The sequence below is a fragment of the Calypte anna genome, chromosome 5A (genome assembly GCF_003957555.1).
Source record: "Calypte anna isolate BGI_N300 chromosome 5A, bCalAnn1_v1.p, whole genome shotgun sequence".
Classification (NCBI taxonomy): domain Eukaryota; kingdom Metazoa; phylum Chordata; class Aves; order Apodiformes; family Trochilidae; genus Calypte; species Calypte anna.
Genome location: NC_044251.1, coordinates 40796650 through 40812254, shown reverse-complemented (window position 1 = coordinate 40812254; position 15605 = coordinate 40796650). Strand labels below are relative to the sequence as shown.

Sequence of the window (15605 nt, the reverse complement as noted above, 5' to 3'; positions counted from 1 at the left end):
CAAAGGAATACAAAGCACCTCTCTTTCAGTTTTGAAGGGCTTTAAGTTCTTCACATGGGAATCTCCACCTACCAATTCCTAAAATTCTAAACATAAAGCATTAAACTAAATATTTTCAGGTTCTTTTTGCCACTCTCCCACAGTGGTTCTTTGCAAGAGCAGACTGTAGCACTCGACAGCAGCTCTCAAACAGAGGATGGGCAGTGCCTTTTCCAGAAAAGCTCAGCCAGGAAAAGATTGGCAAGCTTGAAACAAGAGCATTTTTATTATAAAATAATTACAGGATAGTTTAGCTTGAGAATAAACTAATATATCTGGCTCTGGAAGAGCCACTTTTATGGAACTATAAATCACTTTCAGATCCAAAGACAGATTATAGTGAAGCTTTGTTTTCAGACTTTTTAGGTTTTTTCAGGCTTTAAAACCTGAGCAAGGCAAATCTGCTTTCCAAAGTGGGATATTGGGGAAAACCCTGGACTTACTTTTTTCTCCCCTTCCTTCCTTTAAAGCACAGCAGAATCTTGGTGTTTTTTGACACCTCCAGCTGGCTGGCAGGTTTGATCCTGTGCTACCAGGAAACCTCAAGAGAAAAGAGCCTGGTAGTGGAAGTGAGTGAATGACATTTCCTTCCATCAGAGGCAGGGTTTGGTTTTAAGGACACTGGAATGCTGTTTTTTAGAAATGAAACTATCAAACTTGTGATCACAGCCAACATTTGGTAAAGTGAGGAAAAAAGACTGGTTTTTTCCAAGCTGATCAACAAATGGCTGTATTTTAATACTGAATTTCAGTCCAGCTCTCACTCCAACTGTGATAATAATGACCCTACTGATGCTAAAAGTCACATCTTCATAAACACAATTCCTCTGCTTAATCTTGAGCAGGTGCTGTTATTTAAAGATTAATCTGCTTCATCCAGAAAACCTGGATGCTCTTACAGTAATTGCCATTAAAAAGTAATGAAGCAAAATTGCCCTTTTAGCACCCAGCTTCACTCAGTCCCATCCACCTTCAATAAATTAATTCACATCTTGGAGATTCAGATGATTTTAGAAAGGTTAAATGACATTCTTTCAGTTCCTTCTGTTTTATGGCAGAATAAAGCACATGAATATCTAAATCATGTTGTAATTTAACTTTTTTTTGCCCACAGAGGAATTCAAAACCTACCATGTGAAGTGTTACTTATCTTTGTCCCTACAATCCTGATCCCTAGGAAAGGATTTGCCTTGATTTCTTTACTGCCTTAAGTCTTACCCCATATAATCTGCAGTTGGCAGAGCTTCAGACTGAAAGATACCAAGATATTTGACTGGTTATACACTTGCATGGTCTTTTTAGTACAATTTCTAAATAAATGTGGATGGCAGGGATTACAAGCTGATGAAAAGCACTTTATTTTAATTAGTCATAGAAATTTTACCACTTTTAGGGGAAAATAACATAAGCACACTACACAGCACTAGGGGATTTATTTTTACACAAAAAGGGCTTTTTTTCCCCCTCCCTGAAAATCCACAGAACAAAAGAATACAAGTGCTGTAATTAATGAGATGAAGAGACAATAACAAGAGTGATTTGCATTATGATAATCACCTAAATCACCTAAATTCCATTAATTTAAAACCTGTATGCAACCTGCAGACACGTGCACAAATGCCTCATCAACTCCTTGTGTGAAGATCTTGAAACTGGGTGATCACATCCAATACAAATGGCATGAAAAAGCTAAGCAATCCATCAGAACACATTATGAAAAGTAATAACTGGGCAAAATTTGCCTTCATTTTTCTTCTTGTACTACTACATTAATGCAATCATTTGTTTCCTTCCACCAAGGAACAGGGGATACCTAAACTGAAACACTGCACAGCTCAAACCATGGCTCACAGAAACCTTTTTTTACCTCACTTGATTCAGAACCAGGAAACTGTTGCAAAACTAAAATGACAAAGAAATAATAGCTAAAAAAAAAAAAAAATAAAAAAAAAGATTTTAAACAAGAAGCCCCAGGGAAGTCTTGTTTGGAAAGAGCAACACCAGTTAGCATGCAACTTAAAAGACAGAATAAAGTTACAAAAGAGTAAGATGCAGTAAACTTCTTTTTGGTTGTTTCAAAGCTGAGGTCCTGCTCAGTGGCTCGATGGCAAAGTCAAGGCACTTCTGGCACTATTTAGTCTCAGGACAGCCCTAACAACTTACCCACAACTGAGATCTAGAAGGTTACTGCAATATTCCAAGGCTCAGAAGTTTAAATTAAAGCTTGTGTTTTGCTGAACTGCCAATCCCAACTTCTCTCCAAGCCCAAAGCCAAGAAGCTGGACAAGAAACACAAGCTCACACCAAATGCAGTCAGCTCGAGATGCTTTTCAGGATAATAATCTCAGAACCCTGCTTCTCTGTTCCTTAAATCCAAATTCCTGGTTATTACAGTTGCAAACAATTTGCAGGCTGTGGGGATAACATCTGCACAGGCGGAAGGTAACTGTGAGGACACCAGATGTGACATCTGAAGATGAAAGCTATGTAAGTAACAAAAAGAAGTGTCCCCTCCATTTACCAAGTGAAAAAAAGAACTGGGCAAAATGGTTTTTCCCTCCCCCCTGCCCCCCAAAGTCCCTCTGAAAGTCCTGAACAACACGTCCTAAAGCACAGCACCAGCAATTGTAATACACACAAGAACCTGACTGTTGACATGAGTCACTGAAATAAATATATTCCAGAATAACATCAAAGAGACTGTTGGACACTTTGAAAAGCTGTTCTCCATTCCTACTGCAGACCTAAAATTCTATTTTGGGTACATTAACAACTGCACAGCTCAGAAGTCTTTTTGCTAGTGCAAAAAAAATGTTAAGTATAAGGACAGGTATTATTTCACCTCTGCATCAGTGTGACTCTGAGCCACCCTGAAGCCACAGCCACTACTGCCTCAACAGAGCCACTACTGCCCCAACAGCAATAATAATTTGCTAATTTTATTTTTTTTGACAGAGTGCAGTTTGCAGGACCAGATCTCTTCCTCAGCTCCCTCATGGTTAGGTCTGTAGAGTATCATGAAGGGAAAATACCAAAAAAACCTCCTGAGGGCAGGAAGATTTATTGTGAGGCCAGTTACAGAAGCTGATCATGAGATGAAGGATTCCTACATTTTACTGACAGTGAAACCATTGTGCATAGGAGGTGAACAAAGAGATGCTAGAATAAAGTAGCCAAAAAGGGAATTTTTATTATTTCATCTTTGCTAGGTAACATAACACTTATTTTTTTGGTTGAAATGGCTTAGTGTTCTCCAGCCTTCCAGCTATTCCCTAAGACAGTATTTCAGAGCAGGTTACTGGCATTTAAATAACTGGAGCCACTGATTTAATCACAGCCTGGGTGACCTTTCTTCATTTAACCACAAACACACAATCTGTTCTGCTCTTTCCAAAGTAACAACATAACCTGAGGAAGAGTTCAAGGGTGAAATCCTGGCCACGAGAAACTTAAAGCTACAAGAATTTACTCAGCCAGACTTATTTTTTTTTTTAGTGTCTGCAAGGAAAAGAGACTCCATTCACTGAGCAGTAAAAGAAACTATTTTGCTGCTCCATCAAATAACTCTAAAATTGCTTTTCTGCAGCAATTTCAAAATTATAGGTGGAAGCTACTTCTGAGTTTCAGAGATTAAGCACATTAAGAGCAATCTGACTGGCAAAGATGGGATTTTCTTTCCAGGCTGAGATCTATATCTGTGAGCCTCCATTTTTTTGGGTTTTTTTTTTTTTGATGTTGGGTCCAGCAAGGGACGAACAAGTTTTGCTTCCACTGTGAAATGACCTCATATTCTACCAAGACCCCCAAGGAGAATTTCAAGCAACAGCTTCCAAGTGTTTTTCCCCACACGAGAAACAAAAGCTGATCTTGGGTTAGAAAGCCAAACACTGAAAGAAACCCCCCAAAAAAGAGAAGGAATGCCCTCAAAGTCACCTCTCATTGTTGTATATCACTGCAAAATACAGTGGGTGTTATATTTTTCAAGAAGGGTTTTTTTCTGCTTTAAGATAGCTTAACTAATATCTCTGCAATTGCTCTAGACACAAACCTGAACCTGGTTGTCCAAGCCAAAAAATCCTGTTAGCTCACCTTCCCAGCCAGGTCAAACAACGAGCAGGAAACACTCAAAGAACCCTGGGCTGCTGAAACACCAAACAGGGCTGCAGCTTTTACTGGAGAGGATTTGTTTTAATTTGAAAATCTCCTCAATTAAAACAGCCTGGACCAAATTTCAAGACTCATGTGAGGCACCTCCAGTGGTTTGCTGCCACTCCTCCTTAATCAGCTCCTTTACCTGTGTTTTTTGAAAGTAGGTGAGGTCAAAGCTACGACCAACCCACAAGAGAAGGGACATGTGCCACATAGAGAAAACCATGGGAGCACCACCTAAGAGATGTAAATCCCTCCCAAAAGTCATGGGATTTTTGCACAACCACACCCTCAGCTTCCTGGCAGGTTGCTCAATGGGTGCCTTGTTCACCAAGCATCACAGCAGCAATGTCATTGTGACCCTAAGAGCAAGCAGGTTCTCTAAACCCAGGAATGTCTTTTAAATAAAGGTTTTTTTTTTTTCCTGTGCCACCACCTACAGACTTAGCCCGACTAATGAACACAATGAAGATATTCAAGGACACACCAACTTTTGTTCTCAAAAGGGACTTTTTTTCCTGCACCTTCCTCCTAACTTGACTTCCTTCTTCTCTCTACACAGTGCCAGCTCCAGATTTCCTTAAGCTTTTTAGCTCCACATTTATTTTTTTTTCAATTTTCACTCTTACAGGGGTTTTTTTCCTCCTTGAAAACCAGCATGATTTTACTTTTCTCTCATCATAAATATCACTTGCCTGGGACCCCTTTGCACCTTCATACCCCTTTCATCACAGCACTCACCATGCAGTTACAACACTCCCAATCTCTGGAGCTTTTCCTCCCCAGTTCCACACCAGACACACTCCAGTGTGGCTTCAGCCACTCTCAACCCACTCAGATCATCCCACACAACCAACCTTTTCTCTGGCCAACAGTTCAAACCACTTCATCCTCACATTTTTCTGTTTTACAGAATACTGCTGGGAGAGTTGCTTTTAGTTCTTTTAGTTTCTTGCTCTTCTGCAAGTTCTTCCATCAAGTCCTTCTGCTCACTAACTCATACACTGGAACTTCTTCCAGATTCTTGTAGTCCTCCTTTCAGGGCAAAAAGAAGCCCTGCCTAAGGTCTCTGCCTTCAGTATTACTTTTTCCCTGGACAGGCATCACCCTCTCTCACACACACTATGCATAAACTCACCTGTCACTCTATCTTTAATTTAGCTTTGTCACCTCCAAATTAAGTCTCATCCTATTTTGGGGTATCACCACAGTTGAATCAGTATTGAAGCCTGAATTAAGTCAGAACAGAACTCCTGATCCTTCTCATCCCACAAACATTTGCTGCTTTCTCAGCAACCCATAACTTACATTCCCTGCATTTTCCTTCTGCATTTTCCTTCTTCCCTGTTGACCACATCCAGCAGAAAAGTGTTGGGCCACACTTAAGTGCAAGCACAGCTCCCTTTCTAAGTTAAGTCCATCCATAGCTACTCTGCTGTAACATCCTCTGTGATTCTGCTGTCATTTACAGGAGTAAATGGCAAGGGATTAATTTTCATTTAAATAATGCTTGCAAATCCCCAAAATAAAAACAAAGGAGAAACTTGCCCCCAAACAAGGTGTTGACACCTCTCATCTCTTCTGGTAAAAGTATCCTAAATGCCACAAGGTCTCTCAACTTAAGGAAGGTACCAGAGACCAGGAACATAAAGACAAACAGATGGAATTTGTGAGTTAATAAAAGGAATGCTACAAATCTAAAAATTGTTTCATCTGTGGGTGTTAAGCCCTCAGGTCAAGAAGGAGCTGGCCAAAAACTTAGCAAAAGATACTTTTGGGGTAAGTAAGTAAGCAAGAAAGTAAAAATCCAGAAAGGATTTTGAGTAGTAAAAGTAATACTTTAGCTTGTTATATAAACTATCAGTACTGCACTTTGCAAAACAATAATATGTCTGGAGAAAAAAAAGCAAGAATACAGTGTTCAGGAATTCAGCTTTCTATCTAAGGGTCATTTAGGTAAGGAAACTGTATCAACTAAGTTTGAAGCCTTCAAAACACCACATGAAATGCTCAAGGTATGCTCTAAAGCATCTAAAATGCCTTCTGCTGCTCAGAACAGGAAAAGAGAAATGAAAACCCCAAACATCCTGGTAAACTCCTTGATTTGAACCCCTGAATTTTTATTGTGCTTCCTGAATTGTTTTCACTAACTGTTTCTGTTTCAGAATACAAAACAAACCCTGTTAACTAAACACACTGCCTCAGAAGAAAGATCAGACACAGATTAAAGCAGCCAGGCAAGAGGTCTGCTAGGGAATCAAGATGGGTTTAAGGTTGCCAGTCTGTAAAGTGTCAATATACAAATTTTATCCTGCCAGCTCTAGGAAAGGCACAAGCACCCAATCCTCCTACCCAAAGCAGAGAAGCATCTTACAGCTCCAAAATGGTGATTTTTTACCTCAAGAATCAGGAGCAGCTGAGGAACAAAAGGCTTCGGATCTTACTGCTGACCTCTGTGTCCTCCATCAAAACAAGCACATGATAGAAAAAAATAATCTGCTAAGAAACAGCTTTTTGGAATAATCCTGTGCCAAGCATCAACTCCCATAAACCAAGACTTCTCAGTCATCTGGAGATCCCAAGTTTCAGCATTTTCCAGCTGACTCGTTGGCATTCACATCTCATTTTGCAGCAGCTCAGCCTGCAGAGGTTTTTCACAAGGTGCTTCTGCCTGCTTCCTCTGCCAGTGTACAAAGCAGCTGACAGCTCACAAAAACCAAAACAGTCTTGGGTATTTCTTTCACTTCAGGCTTCAAGGCAGCTGAAAGAGTTTTTAAAAGCTGCTCAATTCCAGCCTGAGTGTATATATTTTAAAATTAGGATCTGTACAGACAGGTATCTGCAGGCTAAGGTCAGTAAAATAGCAGAAGTTGCTCTCCACTTCTTTTTTCAGGGGTGGCTCTGATGAACAATTTTTTTAAGAAAAAGAGGTATTTTACTTAATAGGCTTCTGCAACTATTGGAGACAAAAATATCCACACTGAAAAACAACAAACACAACCAATAAACCCTTACCAGATCTGGGTGTGAGGGTGGATTATTTTATCCTTCCCCAAAAGACAACGTCCCAGACTTCCCAGGTGCCTGGAGAGATACAGTTTTGTTGTTGCTTTTCCCCACATACCACCAGGTCTTACAAAAGTCCTACTGCAATTTTTAAAACTCTTGCTGCAAGAAAAGACACCAGCTGAGGTGATGGGTGTCCCCAACACGTAGTCAGCATTGAAACTGGAGAACATGCAGGGCTGAAGACAATTAACTGCAGAGTGAAAATGGGCTCATTTGTTAAAAAAGGCTGCAAGAATTAAATACAGGCAACTTGACAATGTAACCATCAAAAAGCAAAGAGGAGATAGGGCAACAGCCAGATGAGACAAACCCACAAGCCAAGATACAGGATAGAGTCACTGAGAAGTCCACAGGCTGCAGATTTAACAGGCTCACCCAGGCCTTTGAAAGCTAGAATGAGGAAATCTACAGAAAAAGGGTTGTAAACCAGCCTGTTTCAGCTGGGAGAGCAGAAGAGGGCTGGATAATCTAAGAAGATTCAAACAGGAGAGCCACATATAAAATACCACTTGTTGTGTCCACAGAAAGACAGGCAGCAGCCCAACTCCAAGTTACTCACTCATCTGGAAGCCAACACTAATAATTTTAGTCCTCTTGCTCATCTCTGCTAGTTCTACAATACTAATTAAATAAATCCCAGAGGTCAGAAGGTAAGGATAAAATTCTCAGTAATTAATCTGCTCAAATTGTAACTCAGTCTAACATCCCTGATGTTACAAATGAATCCTGCAATGAGCTTAAGAAGTCTGAAGAGCATTTCAGCACATGCTGAGCTACAATCAACATTTCCTTGTCATTAAGATCCCACAATAGCTGAAGAACTGTCAGCACGTTCAGTAGCTGTGAGATAGCAGCCTTCCCTGAAGTACAGCACACACATGAAACAGAACAAAACAGGGGAGAACAAAGATAAAAGCTTTTGACCTTTGGTCTGAACTGAAAATGTGAATCAGCAAAACCAGATAGCAGTTTCTGTACTCTTTTAACGTGCATCTCAGCATATTTTATGTCAGTTGTACTCACTGTACTTCCTACTCATGGGATGAGAGCAAGGTTCTCCTCCCTTTCTCATGGGCTTCACTAGTCTTGAGATCTGGTTTGCCACCACTGGCTCCCTTCCAGTAGTAGCTGCCCCTTGGATCCAACATTCATGCACATTATCAAATGGGAATAATTTGGAAATAACTGCTACACCAAGGCCTTCAAAATAAGAGATGAGATTGAATCTCTTGGATCTGACATTGCTGTGTTCTCAGGTCTGGACACAGCAGTTAGGAGCAAAGAATGGAGAAGAAAGGCAAGAGTGCTTGTGGACAAGGGAAGGAAATGTGTAAGTGGATAAGGAGTTAGACTAGAAGGCACTGACAGACCCTCGAAACACCAAAAGTTGATCTCAGTCTTGTGAAGGAGTTGACTTGCTAATAAGAAAAGACTTGAGCACTTTCCTTAATCAGCTTTCTGAGAACTACAAAACATCCCTTCTCAGGGTAAGTCTTCTCAGGACCATGAGTTTATTTCTCCACTGGCTCTGGTGCTAACCTCTGGGCACCTCCCCTTCTGAGCACCAGAAATCTCCTCTGCGCAGCGCCTGTTTGTCATCTGAAACATCTGCTCCTCAGGCTTAACCAGACTGAATCAGCTTCCAAAATGGGACAAGGCACAGGGTCAAGAAATTAAACCTTTAAGCTGCTGATGAGTAGAGTCTCAGGCTCCCATTGCCAAGAGCAATCCTCTCTCACCTGACAGCTCTGCTCAGCCCTCCTCTCCTCTCTCAGTGACCAAAGGGATGGTCTCAGTTGCCTCACCCCTTGGAGGATCTGCATCATCTCTTTCCAGAAACCATCCTGCAGATGTACCAAACACCAACAGCAAGGGTTTTCAGGGTGGTGACAGGGAGAAACACCTCCTCCTTCTGCTCAAGGAGCTGTGTCCAGGCTCCTTTTTAACTGAAAGCATGTGTGGAGAAAGACCTCTGCTTGCTTCTCACTGGGGCAATGATTTTGAAAGACAGATTGTCAAGTGAAACTGAACCACCTGGTACTGTCATTTATGGATCTTCCTTCTGTAGAGATGCTGAGAAATAAGAGCAGAGACAACCAAAAGCCTTGGTTACTATATCTGAAACAGTTCTGCTGTTCCTCTGTGACTCCCAGCTGAGCCTCAAAAATATGCAGAGGAAAAGAGAGAAACCTGCTGGCCCCTCTCCCAGGCCCATGCCTGGACATGGTCTATTGCTCAGCTGCTCTGCACCTCTCACTCTGCTCCATAATATTTTCATTTGTCCTTGAAGGAATGCAGTTGGAAAGCAAGTCCTCAGGGATGGAAGGTGAACAGTGGCACTGCTTGTCTGCTCCAGGAGAACTGACACTTGTCATGGGGACCTGGGGAGACATTCCCTCCAAGGGAAGGGGCAGAAGAGCTGAGGTGTCTGCTCTCTTTTTAGCTCTGTTCCCCAAGGCCCCTTCTCCTCCAGCAAAGAACCCAGAAGTGCAAAGAGGAGTGTGGGGAAAAGGGGGTGAAGCAAGTATCTGTTCATTGGAAGGGGAAGTAAGGACTGTGCATGTATCTGAAATGCCTGTTGCATCCCCTCCCCATAGAAAACAGGAGAAGTCACATTTCATGCCCTCTCCCAGGGGACAGGTGATGGGGTAAGGAAGATGAAGCACTGTATTATCCTTTTCCTTGCAGAGAGAACAAGGGCAACAGAGGGAAAGCCAGGTATCTGCCCTCTCTTTGATCATTCCTCACTGAAGAAGAGGGATCAGAAGCGTGCATGAGGCAGAGAGGCAGCAGCCAAAAAAATTCTTTTTCTACCCTGCTCCTTCTGAAGGCAGCATGTACATGCTGAGGGAAGGGTGGGGAGCGCTGAAGGCAGATTCCCCTCCTTGGTCACCCTTTGTTTAGGAAAAGGGAAGCATAAGGAAGAAGAGGCTCAGCCACCTTCTGCATGTGTCAGACATCCCAGGGGTTTTGAATGCCCAGACCTCCTCTTCCTCTAGGTGCATTGGCGAGGGGGAAAAGCTGCCCAGTTCCCTTTGCAGCTGGAACTGGGTGAAGAGATGCCCAATAAATCCCCTGCAGTGAATCTCTGAGGGTTACCCAGTGCCTCTCACCCTCTTAGGTGTGTTAAGGTGTCCAGTGTCCTCTGCCAAGTACACGCTGAAGGATGCCCGTGCCTTTTCCCTTACGAGTGTGCCTGGGAAAGTGGGATGCCCGGTGCCACCATCCCCACCCTGCGTCCAGCGACTTGGAAGGGGAATTCCCAGTTCCTCCTCACTCAGTTGCGTGTCAGAGACAGGCACCCAGGGCTCCCACTCCCGAGAGGATATTTCATCCCCCATCCCTTATCCCCAAGCGCACACGGGCAGCAGAAAACACTTCCCTAACCCTCTTGGTTGTGTTGGTGTCATAGGGAATCCTCAGACCCCCACATACTCACAGGGGTGCGCTGGAAGGGCAGGACGGGGAAGGAGAAACCCAGTGCCGGGTCCCTGTGTGCCCTTGGACAGCCCAGACACCTCCTAGGGCTCGGTGCGAGGACACCGGGGAGGGGGAAAACCGGGAGAACCCCCCCACCCACCTCGGTGTCCCGGCAGCATAGGGCAAGGGCGAACCTCTCCCCCCGGTGCCCGCGGCAGGGTAAACGGGAGACAACCCCCCCCATACCGGGCGTGCCCCGCAGGCGGGCCCGGCGGCACTTCACGGTTCCAGTAGACGGGGTAACACTCGGCGTTGGCCACATCCACCTCGTAGAGCCCGCTCCGCACACACACCGGCTCCACCACCGCCGCCTCGCTCTCCCGGTTCTCAAGCCGGGCCGCCGGCTCCAGAGCGCGGGTAGGCCAACTCGATCCGGAGCCGAATCGTAACCGATAAAAGGCTTCCAGGTTTTCCGGTCTTCCCGGTAGAACCAGCGCACCTCCTCGGCGCCCAGCTCCCGCACCACCTCATAGCGGGGACGGCCCCCGCCCGGCCGCCTCCTCTCGGGCACGGCGGCGGGCCGCCGCCAGGGAGAAGCCGCTTGCCGCCGCTCCCCAGCCCCGCTCCTTCGCCCTCGGCTGCCCTCGCCGCCTGTGCCCGTGGAGTAACGCAGCGAAGCGACGGACTCGGCCTCGTCGAAGTCGTCGCCGCCGCCTCCGCCGGCCTCGTCGCTCAGGCTCGGGCTGGGTGCCCGCGGCAGAGCGGCCGCCGCCGCCTCCGGCTCCCCTCTCGGAGGAGGAGGTGGAGAACGCGGTGCGGAGAAGCGGCGAGGAGCGCTGCTGAGGGCGGCGGAGCGGCCGGGCCAGGGGATATGCAGTCCTCGGCTCTCCTCCTCCTCCTCCGCCGCTTCCTCCTGCCCGCGGGCCCGCCCGCTCGTAGCAGCCGCCGCTGTAGCCGCTGGCTTCACCCGGCAGGTCCCAGGCGCCCTGCGGCGTCCCGGGCTCGGGGTAATCCATGCCGCAGCGCGCCCGGCCCGCCGGTGCCGCCTCACCCCGCCTCACCTCACCGCCCCCGAACCCGCCCCGCACCCGCCCGGCCCGCGGCTGCCGCAGCCGCCACCGGCACCGTCCGGGCGGGGGCGGCGCCGCATCGTCACGCGCGCCGCGACAACGGCCGGGGGGGCGGGCCGGGGGCGGGAGCGGCGGCACGCGGCCTGCGGGGCTGCGCTTGGCGGGGAGCGAGGGGAACCCTCGGGGGGGGGCCGGCGGGCGGCGGGGTTGGGGGGACCGGGTGCAGGACCCGCAGGGACAGGCCCGCAGCCCTCTGAGGGATCGTCAGACAACCCCGCCCCCCGCAGGCCTGTCTGGGTGTGAGGGACCCGCAGGCACAGCCCGTAGCACTGTGAGGGACACAGAGAAAACCCCGCCAACCGCGGCTGCGGGTGAGGGACCCGCAGGCACAGCCCGCAGCCCTCTGAGGGACCCTCAGGCACAGCTCAGCCCTGTCTGGGTATGAGGGACCCTCAGGCACAGCTCTCAACCCCGTCTGCGGGCGAGGAACCTGAAGGCAAAGCTCTCAGCCCCGTCTGCGGGTGAGGGACCCTCAGGGACAGCCCGCAGCCCTGTGAGGGACCCTCAGACAAACCCACCCCAAGTCCCGGCTGCGTGTGAGGGACCCTCGGGCACAGCTCTCAGCGCTGTCTGCGGGTGAGGGACCCTCAGGGACAGCCCGCAACCCCATGGAGTTTGAGACACCCTGAAACACAGTCTGCAGGTGTATTTTCTGTGTGGAACATACCCTGAGACAAAACCCCCAGCCCTGTCTGGGTGTGCAGGACCCTCAGGCACAGTCCACATCCCTCAAATGTCGGATGTGAGATGTCCCCTCCAACACCACCTGCAGTTGCGTCTTGTGTGTGGGAGACCCTGAGACACAGCCTGCAGCCGCGGCTTGTGCGCCTGATGCCCTCAAACACACAGCTGACAGCCCCAGCTCTGCCCCAGATACAGTCCATGGGTCTGTCTATTGTGAGACACTCAAACACAGTCAAAACTCCTTGAGTGCATGTGAGGCACCCTCAGACACAGCCCTGGCTTCTGGGTGTGACAGGTGCCTTGAGCTACAACCCGTGTGTGTGAGACCTTAAACAACCCTCCAAGTGTGTCCAACAACCTCAGGAGACAAAGTGCAGCCCTGTTTAAGACACTCTCAAAGACCTCTTGCACCCTTGTATGTGTGTGTGTGAGAAAACACACGTACTGCAGTCCCCCAGGGATGTCTGTATGTGAGACACCCCCAGCACTCATCCTGCTGGCTTGTGGGGGGGTACCTGGCACCCCAGCAGTCATCCTGTTGCCTTGTGGGGGGGTACTTATGTGCCCCAGTCTTGGTGTCACTCTGTGTGTGTGTTGCTCCTCACAGCAGTTTGGCCTTTGAGTGTGGGTGTCAGGCCCAACATCTGGTAACTTAACAGGGGAAATGGGGTACACACGTATGCAAGAGAGACCAACCCCAAGCAACACCCTGCAGTATGCCAGGAAATACTGGCGTAGGAAGGGGGGAGAGAAAGTGGTCTTTTTGTCACCCTCCCAACACCTAACAGGGAGCTAACTTGTTCACCTCCATGGGCACTGGGTTTGTCACACCCTGACACTACCAGAGTGCAACAGGAATCCCTCCTATGGGCATAAAGAGCTACCCCCCACACTTAATGGTTGACAATTATTCACAAGGTGACGCTGTGCATGAGCTGCCCCCTAACTAAACACTCTGACAGCCGGTGGTCAGGTTTGACCTCTGCTTGTTGGTGTGACACCTCTTTTCCCTTCATCCAGGTGTTTTGCTGTTGTGTGAGGGGTGTGAGAGGGGCAAACAGCAAACACTCCACAAACGAACAACTGGGCAACAACCTGGGGTCACCCTTGTGCAAAAGGGACCTTACCCCTCCAAAAGCTTGCTATAACCCCCAAAATTGGAGGGGCTGGGGTTCACCCGTGCTTGTTTGTGTGTGTGTAAGAGAGAAACACCCGCCTCCCTCCTCAGTACACACCTTGTAATCAGCAGGAGGGGGTGTTGAGATGTGTATCGGTGTGATAAAACACCTGGCACCCTGGAGCAGGAACATGAGGGAGGGTGCCCGGGTGTGAGCCAACTCCCCATCCCAACACACACCAAGTGAGGGACAGTGATGGATCACCTCTTCCCTGCCAGTCCCCCCCACCCCCCTCCATCCTTTCTCATGGGTTCAGGGCTGTTGTGTGGGAAAGAGAGAGACTCCCAGAAACACACCCTGGCTTACTGGGGTGTGTTTGTGGGACAAACCCCCTCTCTTTTCGCAACATGCCCAGGAGGAAGGAGGCAATGAGAGGGTATGTGAGTGATACTCCTATCTCAGTTACACCTTGAAGGGAGCTGACACCTCTGTGTTTGTCACATCTGTGTGTACAACATCCCTGCTGCCTTACTCACAGACACATGGCAGCCAGGGCCGGGTGCTGGGCTCCTGCACACCCCACAGCCTGACAGGGGGGTGTAGCTGTAGCTGCAGGGATTGTACCCCCAACCCAACCTTCACATGGGCACACTTTCCAGGAGGTACAAACAAGGGAAGGGGCAGCTGGCTGGCTGTCACCTCTACACGGGAATTCAGATGGAACAGAGGAAGTTCCACCTCAACATGAGGACAAACTTCTTTATTGTGAGGGTGAGGGAGCACAGGCTGCCCAGAGAGGTTTTGGAGTCTCCTTCTCTGGAGCCTTTCCAATCCCCCCTGAATGTGTTCTCTGTGTCCTGCCCTGGCTGTTCCTGCTGTGAGATGGTGCTTGGACTCAGTGAGCTCCAGAGGTCCCTTCCAACCCCTGACATTCCATGATTCTATGATTCCCCAAACCACCTGACAACCTGTGCTGGCCTGAGGTGGGTGGTCAGGTTTTATCCCCCTTGGAAGTGCCTGTGTATGATCAGAACTCAGGGAAAAAAAGCAGTTGGCTGAATGCCATATACATTTGTGTGTCCTCCTACCCCTAAATGTCTCTGTGTGTCATTTTCCTTCTTGATTTACAGAAACCCCCCTCTCACAGCCCCATCCATCAACTGGGGGGAAAATCCACATGCACGTGTTCCCTGATTCCTCTGTCTCCTACACGTTCTCCTTGCCTCCATCCTACAGTCTCCAGCAACAAGGAGATGTCTGTGTGTTGCAGGGCACTGTATGTCCAAAAATAGGTTTGTACCCTACCTCCTACGTCTGCTTTCAGCCAGGGAATCCTGTTAATGGGCCGTGTTAAAACACAGAGAGAGGCCAGATGAAGTTCAGGCTGGAAGGGGAGGTGAAGCTTTTAAAAATGTTCACTGCTGGTGGATTGTTTCCCTGAGTCATTAAAATCATCCTGAAAGACTCTGCACGGCTCCTCGAATGCATCAGCAACATTTTTTCAATCCTAAAAGCTCCAAGAACTCTGTTAGCACTCAGGAGCCTCCACCTCGGGAGCTTTCTGCATGCTTGTTCTCCCTTTTCTAATGGAGAAAGAGAGGAAAAAGAGAGGAGACAACAAGGCACAGGCAAGAAGTCAGGGGAGGAAGCTGTGCCAGAGCATTTGACCAAACAGAGACATGATCTGTTGCTTTCTCTTACCTTCTGCATTTCTAATGAACTCCACAAGGTAATCTCTCTATGAAGCCTGCCCCAGATTTTTCTCCACAATGGGGAAGAAAAAGGGAACGTTACTGAAAGAACAGATTTTATCCTGATTTCTACCAAAGTCAGGGGGTTTTCACCCTCTTTTCTCATCCAGCAATCGTTTCACCCTTCTTCGTGCCATCTTACTCCTTTTGCTCCTCGTCTGAGACCATGGAAAGAGAGTCCAAATGAACAAAGGGCATTTAAAATTTTATATATTGTCTCACATGGTTTGATTTACATCTTGCTG

At 47.7% G+C, this 15605-nt stretch overlaps 1 protein-coding gene across 1 annotated transcript in view; it reads right to left on the bottom strand.

The window, feature by feature from the left end:
• The window catches only part of DDHD1 (DDHD domain containing 1), a 72112-nt gene extending 60402 nt beyond the window's left edge, over positions 1-11710 (bottom strand). The window contains 4 exon segments of the mRNA XM_030452456.1: positions 10961-11069; positions 11071-11115; positions 11117-11465; positions 11467-11710. Coding sequence (XP_030308316.1) covers positions 10961-11069; positions 11071-11115; positions 11117-11465; positions 11467-11693 — 730 coding nt within the window. The 5' untranslated portion in view covers positions 11694-11710.
• Between the last annotated feature and the right edge of the window lie 3895 nt (positions 11711-15605).